Raw genomic sequence first — 15,646 nt, 5'->3', positions numbered from 1 at the left:
TGTTTTCCTGTCTAACGCTGGGATATGTGTAGGGGCTCTCTCCGCCCTTGGAGAAACCCGGGTTCTCTCTTGAGCATGTTACTCTCCACTCTCTCCCACTTCCTCTCCCTCCTTGCCTTCAAAACCTCCAAATAAAAACTGTGTCATTTCACTGCTTGTCTACTCCTGAAATTCCTTTCTGTGAGGCGAGACAAGAACCCAGTAACCTCAGGTCCCGGGTGGCAGAGGCCGATTGGGAGAAAGTGACCATCTTCCATCTCCTCATGAGCCACTGTTACTGACTTCAAGAGCAGCAGGTAAGGGACTTGCTCTGCACACGGCTGACCCTGGTTCTATCCCCAGCACACCATAGGGTCATCTGAACCTACCAGGAATGAGCCCTGAGCAGAGAGTCAGAAGCCCTGAGCACCATCAGATGTGACCCCAAATCCTAAAGGAAAAAGAAAAAACCCGTCTCTTCTCACAGTGAGACAGACAGGAAAAGGAAAAGACATAATCCTGAGGTTGCTGAGCTACTTCCGTCCTAGACACAGTTACCTTTGTTTGATAAAGTGGAAATTGGGTCATTCCATGCCCAAGCACTGTCCCCCGCCTCAGAGGAATTACTGACTGTCTCAGGTGCAAATGTGAGTGAAACTTTTTTTCTTTTATTGTTTTGTTTGGCAGCCACACCCAGCTGTGCTCAGGGCTGACTCCCAGCTCTGTGCTCAGGGATCTCACCCGGCAAAGTTCAGTACCTCCCCAAATAGGGTGCTAGCCCTGAGGCTGTGGGAGAGGGGGCGGTCCCTTCCTGAGCTTTCTGGAGAGGATGTTGTGGTTTGGGGAGTGGGGGGAGGCTTTGAGCCTGGGGGGCACTGCAACACAAGTCTTCCGGAGTCCAGATGTTTGTCTGCTGTTTGTCTGCTGCTCCTGTCCACCTGCTCTTTGTGAAAGGGGGCGGTGAGCTTAGTGACAGCCCCTGCACTCCAGTCCTCCTCAGGGAGGGTCAGCCAGGAGGGGGGCTTCCCCAGCCTGAGCGGGCAGGGACCCAGGTCACATCAGGGTGCTCTCTGCACACCCGCGGGTGCTTCCTCTGCAGCCTCGCTCAGGTCTCCCCAAGGGGGTTCACGTCTGTGAACCACCGCCCCCCAGTCTCCCAAACTGGGTTGGGCAGCCAGGGGACCCTGAGCAGACTCTCTGCTCCTGTATTCTGCCCCTTAGAGGGGGCCTCCTCAGGACTGATCCCCACGGGACTGGGCAGGGGTCCGACCCCACCCCCACTATCTCCAAACCCGCCCCCAGGTCTCAGATCACTGGAGCGTGACTCACTGCTGACTCCCACCCCCTCTGCATTTCCCCCCCTGCAATGTGTATGGGCTTCTCTCCCGTTGCCTAGGCAACCATGCCCCTTGGGGTCAGTTTTTCCAAGGAGTGTGCTCCTTCAATGTTGCCAGGAGCAGCAGCCATGCCCCCCCCCCCTTCTTCTCGCTCCTTCTTGGTCTCCATCACTCCTGCAAGCCTGTTGCCTGCCCTCACTCCCCAGAGCCTGGGTGTGTGCTCCCCGGTGGTCCTGCGGGAGGGTGCTGAGCCCCAGCTGTGGATGGGGGAGACTGATACAGAGCCCCTGGGGGTCAGTGATCCCCCATCTGCATTGTCACAGACCCCTGCTGGATTCCGCTGTCTCAGCTGTGGAAGCTCGTTCTCCTGAGGGGATCTGGGGTGAGGGTGCCCTGCACAGCTGAGAGGCTTGAAATGGAGGAGGAAGATGGGACCAAACTGTATCCTCACATCCAGCCTCCTCCCCTGCGTCCTTCCTCCCTCACTTTTGGGGTCCCCTGGTAGCCCCCAATCCAGGTACTCGGGTGCTGGGAGGAGGCAGGAGTCTTGGGGGGTGTCCTTTGGGGGAGGTTGCTGTGGGGGCCAAGACAGATGGAGAAACTGCGGGTTTCCATTCTCCAGACAGCACCCCACCTTCTCTGCCCTCAGTTTCCCTTTGGGGACCCCCAGGAGGCTCCCTGGTCCTTGGCTTGGGCACAGTCCTCCCCCCAGTCACCCCAGGTCCCTTAACCCGCTTGCACCCCGCCCCTGCTGCTTGCTTCAGAGCCTGTGGGAGAAACAGCTGCCCCAGTCTCGGGGGTTCACCCAGCGAAAGGTCAATTTTTAGTCGCAATGAGCCACGTGGCCATGCGGGGGGGGGTGTCTGTGTCCCCAGAAGGCGCTTAGGAAGTTGGGTCAGAACTTGGGAGAGGAAGTTGTGGGTGGAGGACGAACTGTCCCACCACAGGCCATTTCCCTGGAAATGGGGGGCCACCCTCCACTCAGCTCTTCTTGGGTCAGAAGGTCAGAATGTTCCAGGCACCCGGAAGGGGCCATGGGGGGCCAGGTGGGCGCCCCACCCCCACCCCGGTACTCCTGCTGCCAGAGAGACAACTCCATCCTGGGCAATGAGCCACACCGCAGGTCCTGGGGTAGAGTCAGACTCAGATAAAGGGTCTCCCCAACTTGAAACAAAGTTCAATTTCATCTTTCAATTCACACAGCAAAATTCTCTCTCTCAGGGCTGGAGCAATAGCACAGCGGGTAGGGCATTTGCCTTGCAGGCGGCCAACCCAGGTTCAATTCCCAGCATCCCATAGGGTGCCCCTGAGCACTGCCAGGAATAATTCCTGAATGCAGAGCCAGGAGGAACCCCTGTGCACCGCCAAGTGTGACACCCAAAAAGAAAAAGAATTCACTCTTTCTCTCTCTCTCTCTCTCTCTCTCTCTCTCTCTCTCTCTCTCTCATTTTTTTGGCCATATCCTGCAGTGCTCAGTGATCTCCACTCAAGAATCACTCCTGTAGGACACAGGGAATCATCTGGGGTGGCAGGGACTGAACCCAGGTTGGCTCCGTACGAGGCAAGTGCCCTCCTCTCTGTCCTATGGCCCAGGCCCAACTTCATTTGATCACTTGACTTCCTGTTAATCATCGATTTGCTCGAGCGGCCGCCAGTAACGTCTCCATTCATCCCTGTCGCCTGCTAGTGTAGCCCAATGGCATCTGTTCGTGCTAGGAACACGAAGAGCCTCAAACTGATGATTCAGGGTCTTGACGAAGAAGTTTGACCATCTTGTAGGTGGGCGGCCACACGGTCTTTTGATGTCCATTGGAGTCCAGTCGATAACAGCTCTAGTCCTGCGGTCATCTCCAAATCTCATTACGTGTCCAGCCCATCTGATTTTTGACGCCTTGGCAAACGAGACAGCGTCCCCGATTCTTGACCATCAACGGAGGTCGGAAAGCCGGATTCTTTCTCTTATTTGAGTGAAACATGATACTCCAAGCATAGCTCTTTCAATTCCTCTTTGGGAGACCCAAATAGCATTCTCATCCTGTTTTCGTAGGGCCCAGGCCAACTGTGCCAACATCACTACTTTCACTATTTTCTAACTCTAAGCCTGAGTATCTTTATTATGCAAGGCTTTCGTTCTTGGAAATATTGAAGAACCTGGGAACCGTGACAAACACAGAGCCCGAATCAGCACCCCATGGCGCCCTCCCCACCACAGCATGGCTGGAAGTGCCCCCCCACCATAAACACTAATAAGAAACACCAGAGGCCTGAGTGATAGGACAGTGGGGAGGGGGTTTGCTTTGCATTCAGCCGACCCGGGTTTGATCCACAGCACCCCCATATACTTTGCCAGGAGTGATCCCTGAGCACAAAGCCAGGAATAAGCCCTGCGTTCTGCCAGGTATGACCCATAAAAAAAAGAAAAAAAAAGAAACTTGACTCAGGAGGGCCCACTCCCCCGACCCCTCGCTACCCACCGGTGTATGTCAGTCTGGGAGACTAAGCCACACAACTTTAAGTTCCTTGTAGCTTCTCTGAGTGGCCTGTTCTCGGGACTCTGTGTTAGAGAAAGTTCCAGCACTTTTCCTCAGATCCTCTTCTTTGGGTGGGGAAGCCTCTCCCTTCCCCTGCTACTATTGTGATGGCTGTGATGCCCACACACGCCAGACTGCCCTGGGCTGTAGCTCACTGGACACCTCTGGCCTCAGTGCTGCTGGGCCAGGACAAGAGAGTCCAAGGGTCCTTCTGGCCAGGGTCCGCCCTGCCAGGCGCTCTGCCTCTGAGTTCTGCCTGGCCTGGGGCTTTGTTCGTTGGGATAACTAACTCTTCCACTGCATTCGTGGACTGCCCTGTTGGCGGGGGCCTGTCTCTGGCCTTCCTGGCGGTGGCCCGTGGGTTGTTCCTCCACTGTGCTCTGCAGACATGGGCCGCTCTGGACATTCCCAGACATGCTCTGATGTGGATTTCCCAAGTAGCTAATGATGCCGACCTTTTGATCACTTTTCCATCACCTTTGGAGAAAGATCTATTAAGTCCTTAGTCCAATTTTTTGGTGGGGAGGGGAGTTGCCAGGGGTCCCTCCCTTTCCAGCCAAGCAGGCTGAGGATTCAATGGGAGGATGCAGCGCTTCTTGGGCCCTGGGATACCAGGGATCACCCTGTTACTCTAATGGTGCCAGTGGACCTCCAGAGCTGCGCCCACTAGTGTTTGGGGGACCATGTGGTGCCGGGGATCAAACTAGGGTCAGCTGCATGCAAGGCATACGCTTTAACCCCTGGACTAGCTCTCTAGCCCCTGCCCAATATTTTTTGGGGAAGGGAGGTTAGGCCACACCTGGAAATGCTCAGGGATTACTCTTGACCCTGCAATCAAAAATTACTCCTGGCAGGGCTGGAGCGATAGCACAGCGGGTAGGGCGTTTGCCTTGTACGCAGCCAACATGGCCGACCCTGGTTTGATTCCCAGCATCCCATATGGTCCCCCGAGCACCGCCAGGAGTAATTCCTGAGTGCATGAGCCAGGAGTAACCCCTGAACATCGCCGGGTGTGACCCAAAAAGAAAAAAAATTACTCCTGGCAGTGCTAAGGGGACCATATGGAATACCAGGGATCAAACCAGAGTTGGTCGCATGCAAGGCAAGTGCCTTACCTGATGAACTATCACTCTGGCCTCAGTATTTTTTTAAAATACTAATATATTTTTATTAAAATAATTTAGATATCATGGTGTTTCACTAATAATTTTTTTTTATTGCTTAGTTCTGGAAGCCAGCAGTCTAAGATCAAGGCCTGTCCAACCATCTCCCTCTGGCCTCAGTATTTTTTAACTGGATTTCTTTTATTGCTGTTATGGGACCAGAGTACAGTGGGTAAGACATTTGTCTTGCACGTGGCTTACCCAGCAGGTTCAATTTCTGGCATCCCATATGAGTTCTTCCTATATTCTGGTTGCTAGACCATTATCAGATGGTGACTTACATTCGTTCTTCCATTCAGTAGGTTGTCACATGGGGTGTCAACCGATACACTCCCCATACCCAAGTGAAGCCAAAAGCACCAGCCAAGAGAAAGCAGGACGCCTGCGCAGAAGTCTGTGGGACCAGGCGGGACAGATACGGGACTAATTAGTGGGCTGGCAGCTCCGTGCTCTACCCTGAGTGTGGGAGGAGACACCTGGGGAGACACCTGGGGCTTAGCAAACGACCTTGGGGGTGCAAGGTGCAATCAGGGCTTGGTACCTAAGGGGCTACTTGTCAAGCGTCCCCCACCCAAGTTAAAGCGATCCGTCAAGATGCGCGCCACCTCCCTGCACGACCAGCAGAGGGCAGTATCCTCCACCAGAGCAGAGCGCTCCTGTCCTGCACCATTCGGCCGCCAGGGGTCGCTCAGTACAGGGCTGGGCTGCTGGAACCCGGACCTGGAGACCAAACGTTTACTCGCTGCTCTCCCATGCACGGAGCAGGCGAGAGAGAAGGAGCGCGCAAAAGGAGCTCCAACTGCCTAGTGAAGCTATGGCCGCGAGGCAAAGGGAGCGCTTTTGAGGGGTGGGATGGGAGATGCTGCTTGCTTAGAAGGTTTGGTGGGGAGAGGTCTCATCCCCATGTTCCCCCTGGCCCCGTGGGGATCCCTGCAGTGCCACATCCCTTGCCCAATGCGAACGCTACCCACATCCTGGTACCTCTAGGTTCCCCTGCCCACCAAGTGTGGGCCACATCGCTCCCAGACTTGCCACCTCTCAAACCTCTGGCCACCTGGCCTTTTCTTCCCCCCACTCGAGGTCCCATGGTATTGAGAGGGACGTGTCAGTATTTCCGGATTTCTGTCATCGGCGGGGCTGGACGACCCGCAGGCCTCAACCACACAGAGCACCCAGTCCAGCAGCAGTGACGGTCACCGGTGGAGGGTAGGGCTGTGGCTCAGACGCACAGTGCTTGTAGGTGTGAGACCCTGAATTGGATACCCCATACTGCAAAAAAAAAAAAAAAAAAAGACAACGTGTGGGGAACCCCCCAGACAGTGGAGAGGGTGTGAACCAGGGGGCTGGGATGGAAGCACCACGCAAAGAATAAGGCAGGGAATAGTTACAGCACCCGGGCAACACAGAGGGTGGCCCGAAGAACAATCGTGGCCAATTCCACGCCAGAGTGGCAAGAGAACCATAGTTCAATATTGCTTTGCCATATTAACATATTAACCAACTTACCCAGAAACCACCCCAGTGCTCAGTTTTCCCATTAGGATATCTCTCTAGTCCGGCAATAAATACTCTTCATTAAGTATCATGGGCGGAGGCGATGACATTTTGAGTCGCGGAGGTTGTGGCAGGCTGTAATGTAGCCTTGAGACCTTGGATTAAACCCCCAGCACTGCAAGACCCCACAGTACAGCTGCGTCACCCCGGTGGCCCCCAAGTACGGCCCCAGTAGCAAAAAAAAAGAAAAAAGAAGTTCGGAGGGGCCAGGAACGGAGCTCAGCATTTGCACACTTGACTTGCCCAAGAAGGTTCGCCGTAGGCCCACATCATTTCTTTGACACATTCTTACAGGGACCCAATCCCAGACCACACATTGGGCAGAGGGGCGGGCAGGTAGGCGCGACCGGATTGGGCAGCTCGGCGCGGGGCGGTGCGGAAAGGCGCGACCGGTTTGGGCAGCTCGGCGCGGGGCGGGGCGAAAGGGCACGATCGGATTGGGCTGCTCGGCGAGGGGCGGGGCTGAAAGACGCAACCGGATTGGGCTACCCGGCGCGGGGCGGGGCGGAAAGGCACGACCGGATTGGGTTACTCGGCGTGGGGCGGGGCCTCGTGGGGAGGCGGGGTCTCCGGAAGCCGGCGCCGCAGTTGCCAAGGGAGATGTCGCGGGGTGGCGGAAGGGGCCGCGCGGCCGCCGGGCCGACCGCGCTGGCGGCCCCCGAGCCCCGCTGTCGCGGCTGGTTCTTCATTCCCGAGGTGCCTTCCGCCACCTTCTTCACCGCGCTGGTCTCCCTCGTGGTGTCCGGGCCCCGCCTGCTCCTGATGTCGCGGCCCTTGGCGCCCTCGAACCTCTCGCTCAAGATCGAGGCGCTGCGCAACTGGCAAGGTGAGTGGGTGGGGGGCGGGACCTGGACCCCCAGGCCTCTGGGGCCAACCCGGGTTTCACCGCCGCCACCCCGCGCCCTCCGTCCGCATCATCGCCAGTGCCCCCTCCTCCAGGACCTCCCCAGAGCCCCAGACTCGTCATCCCTGGCATCCTTCTTGCGCCCGGTGTGCGCCCCCCACAGACCGGTGCATCGCTGGTCAGCCAGTTTCATGCGTCCAGCCTTCACCTCCCAGCCAGCCTTAGCACCAGCCGCCACTGAAAGAATTAGCTCCCTTGCCTTCCCCGGGGACACACTCACACCTCGGGACCTGGACATTTCGCATACGGACACGAGTCCCAGAGTCCCAGAGCCCCAGCAGGGCATCTGGGCTTTGCAGAGCCTTTTGCTTGCTCTGGGGGAAAGAAATGTTTCAGATCAATTCAATATAAACATCTGCTCAAGGAAGACTCCTAGTCACCGATTCTCTCCAGGGGAAGGGATGCGGGGGAGGGGGTAAGGGAAATTGGTAGCGTGGTTCCGGCATGACCTGTGCACACCTGCTGGGTGGCCTTTGATTAATGCCCATGAGGGAGAAGAAGCTGGGGCTGGATTAGGGGTGCTGGAAGGGGAGGCTATGAAATCCAGATTCTCTTTTCAATTGCATGATATTCCGGATTGGGGTGTATGTAACCCACGCTTCTAGAATGTTCTCAGAAGTCTTCACTTTAGGGAAGGAGTTAACCACTAGTGTCGTGAATGGAAAATATTGAGGCCTTGCAGAGAAGGCCTGATGAGGGGTGGCTGGCTCACAACCTGTGACCCTAACCCGAAGCTGCCCCCACCCCCACAGCCACCTTGAACTGACATACAGCTGCACATTGACTCAGGCTGATGCAAAATGCTTGTGGAAGGCCACAGCCACTCACAGACCCTTCAGTGACCTTGGGGAGGGAGATAATCCTGTTTCTTTCCACTGAGGAGGCCCCTTCCCCAGCCCTTTAGGTTGCTGAGTTCATAATTTCTGCCACCTCTCTCTTTCTCTCTCCCTCTCTCTCTCTCTGCACCCCCCCTCCCTCCATCCCTCCCTCCTTTCATATAGTGCCCTGACCGCACTGTAGCACTGTCCTCCCGTTGATCATCGATTTGCTCGAGCGGGCCCAGTAACATCTCCATTGTGAGACTTGTTGTTACTGTGTTTGGCATGTCAAATACATCACGTGTATCTTGCCAGGCTTTGCCGTATGGGCAAGATACTCTTGGTAGCTTGCCAGGCTCTCCGAGAGGGGTGGAGGAATCGAACTCAGGTTGGCCAAGTTGGCCGCATGCAAGGCAAACGCCCCCTCTGTGCTATCACTCCAGGGCCATAAAATATACATCAGAAATAACCACTTGAGAGGCTGGAGCGGCAATACATCACATAAACTGCCTGCCCTGTACATGGCTGACTGTGGCTCAATCCCTGGCACCCCATATTGTCCCCCAAGTCTGCCAGGAGTATGCCCTGAGCAATGCTAGGATGGCCCCCAAACAAAACAAAACAGAAAAGAAAAAGAAAAAAAAGAACCACTTGAGGGAAAAGACCATTTTCCGGTTTGAAAGGCCTGCCTCCACTTGGAGGTCTCACTAAGACTCAGGACATCTATCTGAGTTGCCTCTATGATTAGCCTCAGTTCTACTATCTGTAGAGTTGCAAGGTCATTAACAGTCCCTCTTTTCTGCTCCTGAACAGCCACTATGGAAGGAGGGGCCGGGATTACCGCCAAGGAGCCTGGCACACAAGACAGTTAAGTGACACCTCTCAGTGCAGCCCTGACGTGGTTAGTATTAATTAACACTCAGACTGCCAGGTGAAATAGGTTAGTATTCAGACCAGAAAGCCGCCGGGCCCGGCCATGGCTCGGTAGGTGCATGCCTTGGCCTGCCTTGCATGCATGCATGTCGCATGCAATGAGGCCCCAGGTTCAACCCTCAGCACCACAAAGAGTGGTGAATCTGCTTAATTTCACGAAGCAGATTCAGAAACCATGGCGTGCGCAGACCACCTCATCTGTTTTCCCCCTGGAAGTGGGCTCCGGGTCTGGGAAAAAGGGCTTAGACATTCAGGCCTCAGCACTGAGCCAGGAGTCCTCTGTGGCTGGCATCCCCTGCCAGTCCTACTGACTTCTGTCGGCGCCCAGCTCTGTCCCCTGGGCACCGCTGCAGGGTGACCTGGTCCTCTCCCCGAGCACCCACTGCTGCCCGCAGGCCTCTGACCAGTTCTTTCTGCAGTTTACAGGCTGGTCACCTACATCTTCGTCTATGAGAACCCGGTGTCCCTGTTCTGCGGGGCCGTGATCATCCTGCGCTTCGCCGGCAACTTCGAGAGAAGTGTGGGCACCGTCCGCCACTGCTTCTTCACAGTGGTCTTCACCCTCATGACTGCCATCATCTTCCTGTCCTGTGAGACCATCTTCTCCCTGGTCGAGCTGGGTGAGCTGGAGGCCGCCATCGGCTTCAGCCCAGTGGCCTTCGCCATGATGGGCGTCACTTCTGTCCGCAGCCGGATGCGGAGGACTGTGGTGTTGGGCGTCTTCGTGCCCACGGTGCTGATGCCGTGGCTGCTGCTGTGCGCCTGCGCCTTCATCCCCCAGACCTCCTTCATGGGGAACTTCTGTGGCCTCTGCGTCGGCATCGCCTGTATCCTTCCCCCCGCGGTGGCCCCAGAGGCCGGTCCGGCGCAGGGCACAGTAGACTGTGTGTAGGGCTGTGTGTAGGCTGGCCCGGTCACAGGTCACAGGGTGCCAACTTCTGATTTGACACCATCTGGGTGGGGTCTGCCCTTTTCTCTAGGCACAGATTCCCTCCTCTGGAAAAAATCGGCAGAGTGCTGGGGGCTGGAGCAATAGCACAGCGGGTAGGGCATTTGCCTTGCATGCGGCCGACCTGAGTTCAAGTCTCAGCATCCCATATGGTCCCCTGAGCACCGCCAGGAGTAATTCCTGAGTGCAGAGCCAGGAATGGCCCCTGTGCATTGCCGGGTGTGACCCAAAAAGCAAAAAAAAAAAAAAAAAAAAAAAAAATCGGCAGAATTCCAATATTCTGATGAGATTTCTTTTATTTTTTTCTTGTGGTCTAGAGTATGAACATTTGACTAATGACGATGAGTTTGTTGGAAGGCCCTGAAGTACCCATTAGCCAGTGATGTTCCCTGGAAACACTAGGAAGCAGACTGATTTGGTTATTGGTTTGGTTTCGTTTGATCTTTTTTATCAAGGTATTTTTTTTTTATATATATATATATACAATTGAGTCTGGCGCCTTAGACCATTCGGCCATCCTGACACCCTGGAGCGATAGCACAGCAGTGGGGCATTTGCCTTGCACACAGCCAACATGGCTGACCCGAGTTCAATTCCTTTACCCCTCGGAGAGCCTGGCAAGCTACCGAGAGTATCTCACCCACACGGCAGAGCCTGGCAAGCTCCCCGTGATGTATTCGACATGCCAAACACAGTAACAACAAAGTCTCCAATGGAGACGTTACTGGGCCCACTCGAGCAAATCGATGAACAACGGGAGGACAGTGAACAGAATATACAATTGAGGCCACAAAGGTAGGTTATAAACATAAATTTACCATCAGAGGCTTATCAACTCAGACTGGAGACTTTACACAGATTTGGGCGATTAGGAAAAATAATTCTAACATACAAAGTGGGTTATGTTTTTTCACTTTTCCTTTTTTTTTCTTTGCCTTAGGGGCCACATGTGGCAGTCCTCAGGGGTTACTTCCAGTTTGGTGCTCAGGGGTCACTCCTGGAAGTACTGAGGGGAACGTGTGGTGCTGGGCTTCACCTGAGCTGCCCACTTGCAAACCCTTTGAACCACTTTCCTGGTCTGCGGGTTACTTTTTTTTTTCTTTTTTGGCTTTTTTGGTCACACCCAGCGATGCTCGGGGCTTACTCCTGGCTCTGTGATCAGGAATTATTCCAGGCAGGGCTTGAGGGCCATTTGGGATGCTGGGGATTGAATCGGGGTTGGCCACGTGCAAGGCAGATGCCCTCCCCAGTGCACTATAGCTCCAGCCCAAGGATTACTTTATTAAACATCAGAATTGATAGTGTTGTTGGACAAGGTATAGTCCTAAATCTCTCCAGTAAGTGACCCTGATAAACTGTCAGAGTAGCTAGTAAATCAGTCACATAGCTCTGTGTATCTCATTTTAAATTTAATTGATTTCAAGCCTTTTTTGTTTTTTGTTTGTTTGTTTTTTGCTTTGTGGGTCACACCCAGCAGTGCCCAGGGGTTACTCCTGGCTCTGCGCTCAGGAATTGCTCAGGAATTACCCCAGCGGTGCTCAGGGGACCATATGGGATGCTGGGAATTGAACCCCGGTCGGCCACGTGCAAGGCAAATGCCTTACCCGCTGTGCTATTGCTCCAGCCCCCTCAAGCCTTTTTTGACTAATTAGAAAACTGAAAGCTCTTAACGTCCCCATGAGCAGACAGTTAAGCTGCTTCTTACATGTTTTGATAAGCTGTTTTCATTATCTGGCAAGCCACCCGTGATGTATTCGATATGCCAAACACAGTAACAACAAAATCTCCAATGGAGACGTTACTGATCACTCAGTTTAAAATGTTTTCTCGTTGTCATGGGATTTCATTTTTGATCCAAAGGTAATTCATAAATCACTTGCTTATTTTCCACATGCTTGGCGATTTCCCCATTTCTTTCCAGTTTTTAATTATCACCAATTTTATTGATGTGGGAGAGAGAAGATGGTAGCACTGCAGCACTGTCCTGTGGCACTGTCCTTCCATTGTTCATCGAGTTGCTCAAGTGGGCACCAGTAACGTCTCCATTGTGAGACTTGTGGTCACTATTTTGGCATATCGAATACACCACGGGGAGCTTGCCAGGCTCTGCCGTGTGGGCAGGATACTCTTTGTAGCTTGCCAGGCTCTCCGAGAAGAATCCAACCTGGGTTGGCCACGTGCAAGGCAAGAGAAGATGGTAGTCTTAGAAAAATAAATGTAGCAGGGCTACATGAGTGATAGTATAGCAGGTAGGGTCCTTGCCTTGTATGTGGTTGACTGGGATTTGATCCGCAGCACTATATATGGTCCCTCGAGCTGGCCTCTTAGTCTCAGGACTCTGGGGTGGGTGACAGGACCAGCCCCCCACTGCAGAGGGGAATTGGGGGCCCACGTTCTCTAGCTGTGCCTCATTTTACTTAACCCGCCCACCCCAGACGGCATCTCCTACTGCTACTCAATTGATGTCTCTGAGCGCATGGCCCTGAAGCTGGACCGGAAGTTTCCTTTCTGCCTGATGAGGAAACTGTCCATGTTCAAGTACATCTCCAGCAACTCAGCAGAGAGGAATGCCGACAACTGCAGGCGGTGAGTCCGGGGAAGCGACGTGGACAGGACCCTGAGTCCAGGCGAGCGGAGTGGGGAGTGGGGCAGCCGTCGGGGAGATGAGGGAAGGGGGGCTGAGCCTCCTGCGTCCCCCCACCTTTCCCTCCAGGCCACACGCATGGTCAGGGTCTCACTCCCTCCCGCACTGCCCTGGGCCTGGGCCCTACTGAACTTGGCCAAATGAGGGATGGAGTGTGGAGATGCAGACGCTGCATCTGGCCTGAAAATCACGAGCAGTCATTCCTGGAGATTCACTGTGTGGGCGACAGCCAGAGCTCAGGGGTATTGCGCCTGCCTGGCTCCGGACGGTGGTTCCCGGAACCCAGGGAGGGTCTCAGGGGCTCGCCAGCTCCTCAAAACGGATGGTGGGCATCACCCCAGCGCACGCCCTGGGGCACTGGGAGCCCCCTCTCCAAGGCTGGCAGCCTCACACCCACGTGCGGCTCGGGCGGTTGGGGGGGTCTTCCCTGCTGCCTGCCCCCTCAGACCCCACTGCCTACGGCAGGCACGTAAGACTGCCGGGGTGTTTCAGAGTAGGGAGGAGTGGGGGTCCTCAGTGGAGCAACCGTGCTTGCAGGGGCATCAAGAGGTCTGCCAGGCACTTCTGTCTCCTTGCAGCCTCTGGCCAATCTCCCAGGAGGCCCAACCCCCGCATTAAACCTAAAGATCCCCAGACGCACCTGACTTCAGTGTCTGGCCGTTCTTCCCCTGCAAGGCTACTTGGTGGTTGGCTTTTGCAGTGCTGGAGCCAGCCCAGACCCCACATCTGACAGGCAGGTGGTCCACACCCAGTCCCCCCCCCCCCCCGTGGCCAGGTGTGTCCGTCACCTAACACCAGGGCTCCTGCTGTCCTATGCGGAACGTGGTCCAGTGGCTTGGAAGAGAAAACACATAGATAAATGCGCCTGTTCTGGCACAGACACCCCCACAGCTGCAGGGGGGCTCGGGGCTTTGTGGGGAGCGTGTCGGAGCAGCTCAGGCTGGCCCGAGTCCGTTTCTCCTGCAGGTCCTGCCCACAGAGTGGCCGGGCTATGGGGTGTGACTGGCCACACACACCTGTTCTGTAGGGGTCTGGAGACCCCATGTGCAAAGCTGGGGAGAAAGCAGCCCTGGGGGGCGGGGCCCTCCACACAGCAGGCTCTTCCCCGGGTTGAGAGGACGCCCTGCCTTTCCCCGTTCCACGCAGGGGGCTGCATGCCTTGTGATCCCTGATTGACATTCTGTCTCTTGTTCTCTTGCAGGCTCAATCCCCCCCCTGGCTCCTACCCCACGCAGAGCAGCTGCTCCAGTGCGCCCCTTGGCTACCCGCTGCAGGCGCAACTCTCCAACGGGGCCAAGGCTGCCTCCCTTCCGGTCCCCGTTCCCGGGACCATGCCCAGCCTGCCTCCCTACCAGCCTGCCTCCAGCCTGTGCTATGTGCAGAACCATCTTGGCTCAGCCCATAACCCCTCGGGGGTCCACCCAGCTTCTGGCGGAGCCTCCCTGGGGGTGCAGCCCCCTGCCCCCCTCAACTGCCCTGGTGTGGTGCCTTCCCGGAATCCGGCTGCTGCAGGGGCTGCGCAGGCTCCAAGGAACATTCCAGGGCTGGCTGTGATCCCCTGAGCCACTCCCTGGGGCCCCCGCTGCGCCCCCTGGGGGTCCTTGACCGCGTTATTCTTGGGACACATCTGTGCCATGCCAGCCCCTCCTCCCCTGGTCCCCTCTGTCTCAGGACCACTCTCGTGGGGGACAGGGACACCTGGCACTGTGACTGTGGCTCGCGTCCCCTCTGTTGTGTGTTTGCACTGCTCAATTCTCTCTCTGTGCCTGTGTCTGTGCCGCCCGTGTGGTGTTTCTCCTGCACCAGCTGGGCCTGGTGTCTGAGACCTTTGTATAAAGAGACTGCGTCCTCCACTAATGTCCATGTCTGTGGCCGGCCACCACTGAGAGGGCCCTGGGAGGGGGCTGTGGGTGCTAAGGGGAGCCGCTGGGGTGCTTAGGGGTGCCCGGGCTGTGAGCACTGCCCAGTGGCCTGGAAGCAGGAGACGAGAGCAGCCCCAGCTCTGCCCGTCTGACCCCTGGACTGGGCTCACCAGGATCCCTGGGGCAGGTGAGCCCAAAAAGTATCGCCTGGGGTTCCCTCCCCCATACCATGGGCTCGACAGGAAACACCCCGAAGGTAGCCATAGCGCTGGACCTTCCTCTCCCCCAGAGTGGGGAGTCCCAGCCTGACTTTCTGGCGGGTCCCAGAGTTTGGAGATGCTGAGGGCCCCAGTACTTAGCACACCAGCCAGGTGGGCCGGAAGGGACAGAAATCCGGGGGGGTGTCTCACTGGGGCTGGGGATGAGGATGAAAGGGGGCCTCTCCCCGAGGTCCCCAAGTAGCCTGGCCTAGGGGTGCTCAGAGGAGAGTCAGCCCCGACACTTCCACCAGCATGACTCTGGGTTCCAGGGCATGGGATGAGTGTGGGGGGCCCTGCACCCTGAATCTGAGTCTTAGCCTATGTCCTGGATGTCCCTGGGTGGGTCCCCAGCTGGCCCGTGGAGCCCACTGAGGGGATGCTTTCTCCCAGCTGCAGTTCCCAGCCATGGCCCATGCACTTGTTCCCAGAGCCACCAGGTTCTCAGGCCCCGAGCCGGAGGAGCCAGCGGCTCCATGAGCTGGAAGCTGGTTCCCCATAAGTATCTGTCACATGAATAAAGGGACAGGTGTCCCCTGCCCCGGGGGTGAGGGACGGAGAACTGAACTTCATAAGCGCCACACAGTGCTTAGGGGGCGGCCAGCTGGGCTTGGAGAGTGAGCAAGCTGGGGGCAGTGCACAGCCGGAGCTCTGCCGGGATGGAAGGAGGAACAGACCAGTCGCATCCTCTGGACACAGCACGTGAGGCTGGAGG

General features: G+C 56.2%; 1 protein-coding gene across 1 annotated transcript; it reads left to right on the top strand.

Moving 5' to 3' along the window:
• The first annotated feature begins 7,125 nt into the window (after positions 1 to 7,125).
• Positions 7,126 to 14,549, top strand: RHBDD2 (rhomboid domain containing 2). The gene is made up of 4 exons (XM_056108221.1): positions 7,126 to 7,390; positions 9,639 to 10,046; positions 12,604 to 12,754; positions 14,014 to 14,549. Exons 1-4 carry the CDS (start codon positions 7,165 to 7,167, stop codon positions 14,372 to 14,374), a joined length of 1,146 nt encoding a protein of 381 aa, XP_055964196.1. The 5' UTR covers positions 7,126 to 7,164; the 3' UTR covers positions 14,375 to 14,549.
• Positions 14,550 to 15,646: the final 1,097 nt, after the last annotated feature.

The sequence above is a fragment of the Sorex fumeus genome, unplaced genomic scaffold (genome assembly GCF_029834395.1).
Source record: "Sorex fumeus unplaced genomic scaffold, SorFum_2.1 ptg000199l, whole genome shotgun sequence".
Classification (NCBI taxonomy): domain Eukaryota; kingdom Metazoa; phylum Chordata; class Mammalia; order Eulipotyphla; family Soricidae; genus Sorex; species Sorex fumeus.
This window is presented reverse-complemented; position numbering and strand designations above follow the sequence as displayed.